Source organism: Alexandromys fortis, unplaced genomic scaffold (genome assembly GCF_014885135.2).
Source record: "Alexandromys fortis isolate MF-2015 unplaced genomic scaffold, M_Fortis_MF-2015_v1.1 scaffold_91, whole genome shotgun sequence".
NCBI classification, from domain to species: Eukaryota; Metazoa; Chordata; class Mammalia; order Rodentia; family Cricetidae; genus Alexandromys; species Alexandromys fortis.
The window spans coordinates 6,329,011-6,341,103 of record NW_026067968.1 but is presented as its reverse complement, the minus strand read 5'-3'; the positions used below and the strand labels follow the sequence as shown (position 1 = coordinate 6,341,103).

General features: G+C 46.7%; 1 protein-coding gene across 1 annotated transcript in view; it reads left to right on the top strand.

Annotated features, from left to right (window-relative positions):
• Positions 1 to 12,093, top strand: part of Cdc42bpb (CDC42 binding protein kinase beta) — a 96,103-nt gene that overhangs the window by 65,101 nt on the left and 18,909 nt on the right. The window contains exons 12-21 of the mRNA XM_050154781.1: positions 643 to 776; positions 1,034 to 1,276; positions 2,822 to 2,932; positions 4,002 to 4,246; positions 4,334 to 4,439; positions 4,738 to 4,862; positions 5,205 to 5,310; positions 8,584 to 8,732; positions 9,722 to 9,816; positions 11,699 to 11,778. Coding sequence (XP_050010738.1) covers positions 643 to 776; positions 1,034 to 1,276; positions 2,822 to 2,932; positions 4,002 to 4,246; positions 4,334 to 4,439; positions 4,738 to 4,862; positions 5,205 to 5,310; positions 8,584 to 8,732; positions 9,722 to 9,816; positions 11,699 to 11,778 — 1,394 coding nt within the window. The remainder of the gene's footprint in view (positions 1 to 642; positions 777 to 1,033; positions 1,277 to 2,821; positions 2,933 to 4,001; positions 4,247 to 4,333; positions 4,440 to 4,737; positions 4,863 to 5,204; positions 5,311 to 8,583; positions 8,733 to 9,721; positions 9,817 to 11,698; positions 11,779 to 12,093) is intronic.

The following is a 12,093-nucleotide window of genomic DNA, read 5'->3' as shown; positions in this document are numbered from 1 at the left end:
CTGGTCCTTTGCAAGAACGGCAACTGCTCTTAGCTTCTGAGTTGTCTTTCCAGCACCATCCACATTCTGTTTTAGTCTTGGTCATCAGATCACTTGTGAACCATATCCCTAAGCCACACGTGGGCAGGCTCTTGGTCAGCCCCCACCTCTAGTTACACCTGGAGTCTGTGCTCTCCATCTCTAGCAGACCCCACCATCACTAAGTAATCTTATTACCTTACACCCTGAGAAAGGGCCAGCACTCTGGGATGACAGAGGGATTGAGGCACGTCTTTGAAGAGAGAGTCTCCAGCATAAAACATAAGCAGAATAGAAATGTTTAGACTAAACACCAGGAAGCCTACAGTGTATGCATAGCTGACACCGTGTGGGGATATAGGGCTTCTGGCTGAAGACATTGTGAGGCTGACAGGATGGTGCAGTGGGTGCTTGTTAGCGTTCAGTCCTTGCTGGCCTCTGACCCCCACACCCTCACTGTGGCATGCACATGGGCACACACTACACAGACATACATATAAAATAAATTGAAACCAGTGGGAAAAACAGCTTTATTTGTGAATTACCAGATAATTTCAAGTCAGTTAGTGAGCTAACATAAAGTCACTGTCCACAAAGGAACAAATTCACTTCTCTTCTGCCCAGATTCAAACAGGCTTGAGCGACAGCTTGAGGACACAGTGACACTGCGCCAGGAGCATGAGGACTCCACACACCGGCTGAAAGGCCTGGAGAAGCAGTACCGCCTGGTGCGGCAGGAGAAGGAAGAATTGCACAAGGTAGCAGACTGTCTGTGTGAGGAGGCCTTGTTCCTTTCACATGCGTAGCCTGAAGGAAATACACTGGCTCAGGTGCTTGCTGCCCACAACAGTTAGGTCCCCACTCCGTGGGGGGCAGCCTGTTCCTGAGAGCTGGTTCCAAACCCCGGCTGTAAACTGACTGGCCCTGAATCACTTTTCACTTTGCTACAACACGACTCTTGGGTTTCCAGGTCTTTGTTAAGTAGATATAAAACTTACAGAATTCTTTCATTCAGCAATTGGTTGAAGCTTCAGAGCGATTGAAATCCCAGACCAAAGAACTCAAAGATGCCCATCAGCAGCGGAAGCGGGCCCTGCAGGAGTTTTCAGAGCTCAATGAGCGCATGGCCGAGCTCAGGTCCCAGAAGCAGAAGGTGTCCCGCCAACTCCGTGACAAAGAGGAGGAGATGGAGGTGGCCATGCAGAAGATTGACTCCATGCGGCAGGATATCCGCAAATCTGAGAAGTTCAGGAAGGAGGTACCTTTCTCTTCACTTATTGTCCAGTGTGAGCGTGGATGCGCTTGTACCTTCATGTGCAGGTGGAGGCCGGAGGACTGCTTGGAGGAGTCGGTTTCCTCCTTCCACTGTGTGGATGCCAGGGATTGAAGGACAACTGCCTTCCGGTTTTTAAGAATTTGAGTAAAATACATAAAAATTCCTAATGCTAGGTACCTGAAAAAGTAAGAACTTTGGTCTTCTGATGGTGTCTCAGGACTTGGGTGTCCTCCTCAGTCCCTACATGGCATGCTGCTGCCCTGGGTAGCTGGTGCCCCACTATTTACAGTTGCCGTACTCTAAGCGATGCTTGGTTTTAAGTTCTGTTAAATGGATTTGATGAATCGTGAGCATAGACAGCCTGGCCGTACATGATCTAATTTCTTCACTTTCGGACTGGCAGTCCCAAATACCTATTTGATTTCTTAGTTTATTTTATAACCCAGATATAATTGCAGTGGTAGCCAGTTATAGCGCAAGATAGAGAAACTCATAAGGATTAAGGATGAAATGACAAGCTGCCTGGCTGTTGTCAAACAACCTGAGACTAGAGACATACAGGCAAAACAAGTTTGCTCCTTAGCTAATTGTCCCCTGTCAAAGCTGGCTCATGGGCATGTGGGTTTTCACTCCTCTTGAGGATATTTGAATTTTTTATTTAAAAACTGAATTATAAATTTAATTTTTTTTAAGACAGAGAAGAACACTTTATTAGATGGTGTTGAAAATGTTTGGTCAAGGTTTACTCTCTGATCAAATGAAACTCTACATTCAGAGCTGGAGAGATGGCTCAGCAATTAAGAGCACTGGCTGCTCTTCCAGAGGCCCTGGGTTCAGTTCCCAGAAACTACATGGTGACTCACAACTGTCTGTAACTCCAGTTTCAGAGGATCTGAAAACCTCACACAGAGAATATACAGACAAAACACTGTTGCACATTAAATAAATATCTTAAGAAAAATTGGGCTTGGTTGTGGTGATGCACGCTTTTAATCCCAGCACTTGGGAGGCAGAAGCAGACAGATCTCTGTGAGTTCGAAGCCAGCCTGGTCTACAGAGTGAGTACCAGGTCAGGTGCCAAAGTTATATAGAAAAACCCTGTCTCGAAAATCCCCCCAAAATAATTGGGGGGGGGACAAAAAAAAACTCTACATTTTTTTCCTTTTTCTTCTCTTTTTTTTTTCTCTCATATGTTACATCCTGAACAGTTTCTCCTCCCTCCACTCCTCCCAGTTCCTCTCCCCCCAGACCCACTCCCCCGCCATTTCCACCTCCCGTTATGCCTTCACATGTCAGGATTGTTTCCATAAATAAGGAGTTTTTCTTGAATGTAAACCTCAATCTATTTAACTAGAGTGCAGGCTTGTGTCATTACTAATGGTCATAGCTGGCCATTCCAATTAAAGTGTCCTCAGGCTTTGACTCTTGTGAGTCTGATGAGCCCCTCGCTGCACCTGGTCCTCGGGGACTGCTCCTTGGGCAGGTTCTCAGTGCGGTTCATACAAAGCAGTTCTGCCTTTTCCTTAGCTGGAAGCTCAACTTGAGGATGCGACTGCCGAAGCCTCCAAAGAACGGAAGCTGCGCGAGCACAGCGAGAGCTTCTGCAAGCAGATGGAGAGCGAGCTGGAGGCCCTCAAGGTAGCTCTTCTCTCTGGTGGGCTGTGGGGCATGTTGACTGGGTCAGTGCCACCCAGGGCAGCTTCAGGGAAGGAACAGGTATGGGAGGAAGTGGAGGATGTGGCCACGGCTTGTGATAACCTTCATTATAAAAGCCAAGTTCATTTCTGTATCACATGAAAGTTTTAGGTGTTTGTATTCAGTATTGCAGAGTTAGCAGACACCACCTCCTTCCTATCCTGACACCCTGTACGTGGGCATGTTCAGTTCTGGAAAGCTGTCTAAACCCGTGTTCTGTTGTTGATGTGGCAGAGGCACGCTGCTCCTTATCTAGGCCCTGCGGATGGGGTCAGAGGGCAGAAAAAGGCTAAGAGAAGAGACAGTCATGAGTTAGGGCCACTGTCTGCTCCTCAGTGTAGTGTGATCTTGGATAAGTGACTTCCCTCTTTAGAGCCTGGGCCTCTGTACCCTTCTTCTGGTTGTGATGGTGCTGTCCTTCGAGCCCGTGTGCCCAAGGTACTTATTCCTCTCTTGTCTTTGCTACCACCCGACCCAACTCTCAGCAAACTATTTTCTAGACCGCTTACGTATGACTAACTCTTTCTGCCTGCTCCTTACCTCTCTGGAGGTGTCCTACCTCTAAACCATCGAGTTTAACAGACCCGTCAGGGACTCCTCTAGACTTGGTTTCAGCCTGAGTCAGAGCACCTCTCCCAGCACCTCTCCACTAGCCTTGTCCACCCCCAGCAGGCCTATGCCATTATCTGGCCCTGTGCTTAAGACCGTCTCCTGCCAAGGTGGCATCATACCCATCCTATGTCTTGCCTATTCTTCTTTACTTAGTGGTTCACTGTCACCATGAGAGCAGGGACCTCAGTGTCATACCAGTCACCAGAAGACTTGTCAATCAGTCAGCACTCAAAAGAGTACTGGTGGGTGAATAGGCAAACAGCACGGCACTGGGACAAAGCCAGGTGCTGCCCCCACTCTACCTCCAGGTCCCTGCTAGTGGTAAAGAATGAAAAGACTTCACCACCCTTGAGGGAGGGAGGACATAGATTTGATAGTTTATGTCAACCTTTATCTGAAGGTGAAGCAAGGAGGCCGGGGGCCAGGTGCCACATTAGAACACCAGCAGGAAATCTCCAAAATCAAGTCAGAGCTTGAGAAGAAAGTCCTGTTCTATGAAGAGGAGTTGGTCCGCCGAGAGGCCTCCCATGTGCTAGAAGTAAAGAATGTGAAAAAGGAGGTGCATGATTCAGAAAGCCACCAGCTGGCCCTGCAGAAGGAAATCCTGATGCTGAAGGATAAACTAGAGAAGTCGAAGCGAGAACGGTGAGTTATGCTCTCAAGGCGAGAGACGGAAGCTTCCTGTGTGCTCTAGGCTTGTGTTGTGAGGCAGTCTCTCCTTCACCTCTGCAGGCATAATGAGATGGAGGAGGCAGTAGGCACAGTAAAAGATAAGTACGAACGCGAAAGAGCCATGCTGTTCGATGAAAACAAGAAGCTAACAGCTGAAAATGAGAAGGTGACTGGGTCCTCACCATCCTTTAGGGGAAGTTGATTTTTTTTTCTTGGGTCTCTTGGAAGCTTGGTGCCTGTCTTAAATGTTTTGATATTTAGATGAAATAATACATTTGGTCTTTAAATGGGATGTTTTCATTGTTGAGAAGCTGCTCATCCTTGGCTCTGTTACTCTGAGACTTGGATCAGGTACAGTGAAAGCCCCACAGGGCCGATGAGCCGCAGAGCTTCTGATGTCACCGTGCTGTGTAGTGAAGAGGTACCAGACAGACGTGTGATGTGGTGACATTGTTTAATTTCAGCTTTGTTCCTTTGTGGATAAACTCACAGCCCAAAATAGACAGCTGGAAGACGAGCTGCAGGATCTGGCATCTAAGAAGGAGTCCGTTGCGCATTGGGAAGCCCAGATCGCAGAGATCATTCAGTGGTATGTGCCCAGCAGCGTATGAAAAGCGGCTCCTTGGCTGCACTGGAGCACATCTCTGTGTTTTCCTGAATCCCTGCCTCTAGGACGCAGTGGGCTTCAGAGTGGACTAAGGGTGGGGAGACCCCTTAGGACTTGGGGTGAGCTGTTTATGCTCCTCATTGTGGGTGACACACGGGTGGAGAGCTTCCGGGGCCAATGTACACACAACCAGGGAGACCCTAAGATGGGGCAGAACCAGTCTCTACTCAATAGAGTCAACTGGTGCTCGGGCCACAGTGACATTGTCCTGAGGAGTGCAGCAACTGCTCATCTTCATAAGACAAACACCTGTTCCCTGTGTAGGGTCAGCGATGAGAAAGATGCTAGGGGCTACCTCCAAGCCCTCGCTTCTAAGATGACCGAAGAGCTTGAGGCTTTGAGAAGCTCTAGTTTGGGATCAAGAACTCTGGTAAGGTGCTCTCTAAAACTTGATTTCTCCTCCTGAAGAGCTCCCTGGTGGTTTATTATAAGTGCACAGCAGCTTAGGTGCCATCAGGTGATTCCAGGGAGGAGAACTGTGTGTCTTGCAGGATACGTGGCAGCTATCAGTCCAGACTTCTCTTGAGTTCATTTCTTTCTTTGTTAACTTGACCAGGGCCCTACGGTATGACCTCAAAGCATCAGGGCTCTCTGGGGACCCTCCCCTCTGTTGCTGCGCTTGGTGCTTTTGAGCCATGCAGCAGATGCCTCTCACCTCGGCACTGGGGCCAGTTGCCACCTTTTTTGTTTTGTTTTTTGAGACCGGGTTTCTCTGTGTAACAGTCCTGTCCTGGCTGTCTTGAAACTCACTCTGTAGACCAAGCTGGCCTCAAACTCAGATCTGGCTGCCTCTGCTTCCTGAGTGCCGGGGCTAAAGGTGTGTGCCATCCCTGCCCGCTGAGAGCACTGATGATTCTTGATTCCGCAGAAGGGCAGGAAGCAGCCTCATGTTTTGCTCTATGCTGGAGAACACTTTTGGTTTTAGATTCTAGATTAAGAAACACCAATTAGGGGGTTGGAGAGATGGCTCAGTGGTTAAGAGCACTGGCTGCTCTTCCATAGGATCTGGGTTCAATTCCCAGCAACCAGATGGCAGTTCACACCCTTCTGTAACTCCAGTTCTAGTAGACCTGATACCCACACATAGACATACATGCAGGCCAAACACCAGTGCACATAAAAAGGAAAGAGAGACTAAATAGAATATTCAGTAAGATTGGGGTTAGGGTGGTGACTTAGTTGGTAAATTGCAAGTATGAGAACATCAGTCTGATCCCTGTCACTCAAGTGAAAGCTCAAGTGCAGTGGCAGTGGCTGGATCCTCACGGGACAGAGGGGGACCTGGATTTGCTGGCCAACACAGCTCAGACTAACCAGTGAGACTCCTGATGAGCAACACCTGGAGTTAACAGCTGGCCTCTGAACTTGTGCGCCCACGTGCAAGCACACATGACAAAGAACAAATAACATAAAGAAGCGTCAGTAAGCTTATTCCATTTCTCATCTTCTGTTTTATTCTAGTTGTGCTGATGTGTGCATGTTTGTGGACAAGTTTATTTGTACAGGTGAAGAACAATAAGTAAATTTTTGTGCAAGCCTCATAAAAGATGGATGTGTGCTGTTGTAGGTCCTTTCAGCAAAGTAGTTGAGATTCTTATCCAGAAGCAGTCTTGCTGTTGAAGGGCCAGCTGAATGAGAATGTTTCCTTTTAGCTCCAAGAGAAGTGCTTTGTTTGCCCATCAGCTCTTTAGAAAATCCTCCCGTGTGTAATGGACTGAAGATGAGGGGTCCCAGGTTTTCTCACAGTCCACCGTCATCGTTAGCATCTGCCTAGGGCACCGCCCCTCCCCCACACTGGTCCCTTTGACTGAATCTTGAAAAGCGTCTTCCTTGGGTCAGTTTTCTTCTCTTGACTGTTATGGGTGGAAAATGAAAGGCTCAACTGTGTTTTAAGTAAAAGTCCACCAAAATGGTGTTTTGAGACTTTTTAAGAATGAAGTCATCAAGTCAGTTTGCTTCATTCTAGTAGGTTTTTCCTTCATTCCTTCATTATAATTTTAACCTTTTACTGTAAGTAGGAATGAGTAATGACAGTTCCCTAAGGTGAAGTAGGAAGATGTTTCAGGATAGAGGAAAAAGCTAACAGTCTGTATGTGATTTATGAATGTCCAGTGGACCCACAAAGAAATTGTGCCACAAAAATTAGATTTTTTTCTTTGTTTAAAAATTATCCCAACTGTGGCACATGATCCCAGCCTCCAAGAGACATAGGTCTCTATGAGTTCAAGGCCACCCTGATATACGAAGACAGTTCTAGGCTAGCCAAGGTTGCTTAGTGAGACCCTGTCTCAAAAATCAAATACCTTAATCCCAGCACTCGGGAGTCAGAGGCAGGTGGATCTCTGTGAGTTCGAGACCAGCCTGGTCTACAGAGCTAGTCCCAGGACAGGCTCCAAAGCCACAGAGAAACCCTGTCTCGGAAAAAAAAAAAANGGAAAAAAAAAAAAAAAAAAAAATCAAACACCTAGGTGGAGGCACTGGGCAATGGCTGGTACCAGATGGCAGGTAAAGGCAGTGGTCGCTAAGCCTGACAGTCTGAGACCAGGCCCCAGCACCCACCACATGGAAAGAGAGTGCCTGCTGCTACAGTTGCCCTCTAACGTCTGCATGCGTGCCATGGCGCGTACACACGCACAATCAGGAAAGCTTTAAAGTTATTTTATGTGAATGTTTTGTCTTCATGTATGTATGTGTGCTACATGTGTGTTTGACGCTTGCAGAGGTCAGTTCCCCTGGAACTGGAGTTAGAGATGGTTAGTAGCCACCCGATAAGTACTGGATACTCAGAGCTATGGAAGGGCAACAAACAAGTGTTCTTCACTGCTGAGCCATCCCTATAGCTCAGAACAAAAAAGAGAAGGAAAAACAACAAATCCAGGCGCATTGGTGCACATCTGTAATCCCCAAACTGGAGGCTGGCACAAGGGCTCTAGGACTCAAGGCCAATTACTATATAGTGAGACTCTCTCAAAATAGTTTTTTGTTGTTTGTTGTTTTGTTGATTTTTTTGAGACAGAATCTCTCTATGTAACAGTGACTGACCTGAAACTCACTCTGTAGACCAGACTGGCCTGGAACTCATAGAGATTCACCTGCCTCTGCCTCCCAAACTGGATTAAGGGTGTACACCCCTCATACTCCTCCAAACTCCCACCGCCAGCTTGGGTTTGTTTTTAAAGGACTCTTAGGAAGGGCTGAAGAGATGGTAGTTAACAGGCACATGAATCTCCCATGGGACCTGCACTCGGTTCACAGCACCCATGCCTGGAAGCTCACAGCCCCCTCTAGCTCCGGCTCTAGGGGTCTGACGCCTCTGATCTCCATGGGCACGCGACTCTCAATGTCACATGAGCAGACACACACACAGTGCTCATGAGTGAAAATGATGTGAATAATCTTTTAAAAGAAGGAATAAAAAGTTACAAAATATTGGCCTGGAGATTTATCTCAGTTCTAGGGCACTTACCTAGCATGTCTTTGCTCAGGGTTTACTCCCCAGCACTCCAAAAAGAAAACAGAATACTGATGTTAAAGTTAAAAGCAGGACTGAGGGAAGTAATTTGTAATACACTTAAGGTGAATTACTTATTTGTAATCATTTTATTAAGTAAATTTAAATGTATTTTATTTTAACCAATCAAAGGATCCACTCTGGAAAGTTCGCCGAAGTCAGAAGCTGGACATGTCTGCACGGCTGGAACTGCAGTCTGCTCTTGAGGCAGAGATCCGCGCCAAGCAGCTGGTTCAAGAGGAGCTGAGGAAGGTCAAAGACACAAGCCTCTCCTTTGAAAGGTTGGTTTGTCCTGGAGCCAGCCCCCCAGAGAAACTGGGCCTTCGTGACCTGAGGCTGTCCCTGAGATTGTCAGGACATTTGCTGCTCCCAAGGAACATGTGGGGTCCTTAAGTCAGGGTGACTGGAGAGATGTCTGAAGGAATGCAAGGTTCACAGCACTTAGCTCAGTCTGTATATCCAGGTGGGTAGATTGTGCTTTTTCTGGAGAGGGCCCCTTAGTGTTCTCAAGAAGTAATAGGAGCCTGTGCACTGTAACCTGGGCCCTCATGCTGAGACATCCTGAGGTCAAGGCCAGCCTGTGCTACACAGCCAGAGTCTTTCAACGGGTTCACCATTCAGTAGTAGAGAACTTGCCTAGCATTTGCAATAGGCTGAATCAAGTAGCCTCATTCTACAGGTGATGAGACCGAGGTACAGGTGTGTGGAGGTGAGTGCCATCCTGCTGACTAGTGCTCATGCCTGTGCTGGGTTCTGCCCTCATGGCCAGGTTTCACCTGCTAGCTCTGTCCTGGATGGAGCAAGGCCTACAAAGAGCCAGGCTCTCAGGGCTTCCACCCTCAGTGTTGGTGCTGGTGTTGGTCCTGGGGAAGCCTTTTCCAGGACGACAGCCAAGGGATCTGGACTCTGCACTTATCTTCAGATGGCAGGCAAAAGCTCACCCAGTTTCATGAGCTACACTTTTCTTGACCACGACCTTAGACCTTACTTAGATACTTTGTTTTGTTGGATTAATGTAGCCCAGACTGACCTTGACTCTTGATTCTGTTGTCTCAGCTTCCTGGTTGCTGGGACTGCACACTTGTTCTCTTGTAACCCCTTAGCCATCACTTAAAGCCTGTGTTTGAATTCACACTTCTGAACTTTCTGTAATATGCTGAGTGGAAAGGCCTACATGTCCGTAGCCGTGCTCAGGAGGCCGAGAAAGCACACCGTGAACCAGAATGTGGCCTCTGCTCCCTGCACTTACAGCTGTTTACTTTTATTTCAGTAAACTAAAGGAATCTGAAGCCAAAAACAGGGAGTTATTAGAAGAAATGCAGATTCTGAAGAAAAAGATGGAAGAAAAATTTAGAGCGGATACAGGTAAACTAAAACCAAAAGATTTTAATTACTAAATATCAGCCTTTTCTAATGAGTGGTTTTCTTCTTAATAGCTTTTTTTAGTTGTATAAAAATATTTCCAGCTAGGTGGTGGTGGTGCATGCCTTTAATTCCAGCACTTGAAAAGCAGAGGCAGGCGGATCTCTGTGAGTTCGAGGCCAGCCTGGTCTACAAGAGCTAGAACCAAAAAGCTACAGAGAAACCCTTCTCCAAAAAAAAAAAAAAAAAAAAAAGAGAGAGAGAGAGAGACAAACAAGCAAACAAAAAATACTGCCAAGCTTAAAATTTTGAAACAATATTTTTTAAAAAATACCTTCCTCCAAATTAGCCATAAATTTTGGTTACTTCTTCCTTTGAAAATCAAAGCAAACACACACACACACATCTGTAGTTACACAGTCACATCCCCTGTAACACAGACAGCAAACACGATACACACATCTGTAGTTACACTGTCACATCCCCTGTAACACAAAAGGCAGCCCTTTTCTGACGAGGCCACTAGACCACAGCCCATGGGAACCATCTAGAGCCCTTTCACAGCCACTCTGAGCCTTCTGGGCTGGGCTGCTTCCTACCCTTCGCTCACCAAGTGCCGAGGTGTGGTGTTGAACAGATGTAATCCCAACACCCAGGAGGCTGAAGCAGCAGGATTCTTTCTGAGTTTGCGGCCTGATGGGAGTCTATAGAGCTTTTCCCCACGTGCTTCAGTGAGCAGCCATGTGCATAAAACATCTCAAATTTTGGGATAGAGTTTTAGAAGTGAGACTTTGTCCACATTAAAAGGCAGAATATTCCATCCCTTAGTCTTAGACCAACTCAAAGTGAACTTCATACTTGGGAGTCTCCATCCAGATAGGTGGCGTCTCAGTCCAGGAATTTACAATCTTTTGTCTGTTTCTTAAATCTGGGTTGTCTTATATTTCAGAAACTTTTTGTATATTGAGGAGGAAATCTTTTTGTGATTTAAGTCTCCGATATTTTCTTCTACTCTGACTTTTGCTAAGAAAGAGCCTTTCTAGGGCAAGGTTGCAGCCTAATGTTAGATTTTGCCTGACCGCACAAATGCCACAGGAAGCAGGCATGGTGCAAACATACCTGTGAACTCTGCACTCAAGAGGTAGAGAGGCCCAGTCCACAGTGATCCTGGTCTCCGTGAGACCCTGTCCCAAAAAAGAAAAAGTTTTCCCTAGTTTTGTCTCAAGTTTATTAATCTTGCCTTTCCTTGCAAAGGAACATGTTCCCAGCTATAGGCTGTTCAAGAAGTACATTTTCCTGTTATTTTATGTGTATTGCTGTTTCTGCTGGTATGTATGTCTGTGCATTACTTCATATCTGGTGCCTTCAGAAGCCAGAAGCAAGTGTCAAATCCTCTGGAACTGGGATTCTGTTACAGACAGTTGTGAGCAGCTGGGAATCCAATCTGGGCCCTCTGGAAATATAGCCAGTACCTCCCTCTACCCCTCATTTTTTAAAACAAGACAAAATCTCACTGTGTTGATCAGACTGGCCTCAAACCAAGATCTTCCACTACGGCCATATAAGTGCTGAGGCCATTGCTGTGTGCCTGGCATGATTTGGAACCCACTCTGGCCTGTGGTTCAAGGTGTCTTCCCAGCTAAATGCTCATCTTAATGTCCTTTCTCTCCTGGTTTCATGTGGTCTCTGGAAACTGCTATTTCTGGGGTCTCTGCTCTGTGTGGTTGTTTGTCACCGCGGAGCTTCCATGACCCTGCGGTCATGTACTGTGACTCCCCCGCCCCTCACCCCTCCTCTAGACCCCCCTGAAGTCCCATCACGTCGACAGCGAGGACTGCTGTCTTTAGAGTTTTCGTCTTAATTTTCCTTTCTTTCTTTCTTGCAGGGCTCAAACTTCCAGATTTCCAGGACTCTATCTTTGAGTATTTCAACACTGCTCCTCTCGCACACGACCTCACGTTCAGAGTGAGTATTGCTTTTGCAAATGATGAGAATGTGTAAGTGAGGAGCAGTAGACCTTGACTTGACCCAGGAAACAGCGGTCTGACATTTATGTGAGAGTTGTGCCAGTGACATCATGGGCAGGGAAGTCACGTGTGTGAAGGTGGAGGACACTGTAGGTGTTGGAACTGTTCCCGGAGACTAAGGGAACTGAGATGATGCTTAGCCTCGATGCAGAAATCTATACTGGCCTCTGGCTGTGTGGTGAGGATTTGCTGTAAAATTTAAAATATAAATAATAATAGTCATTTCTGGGACTTCTGTGTGAATATATAGCTT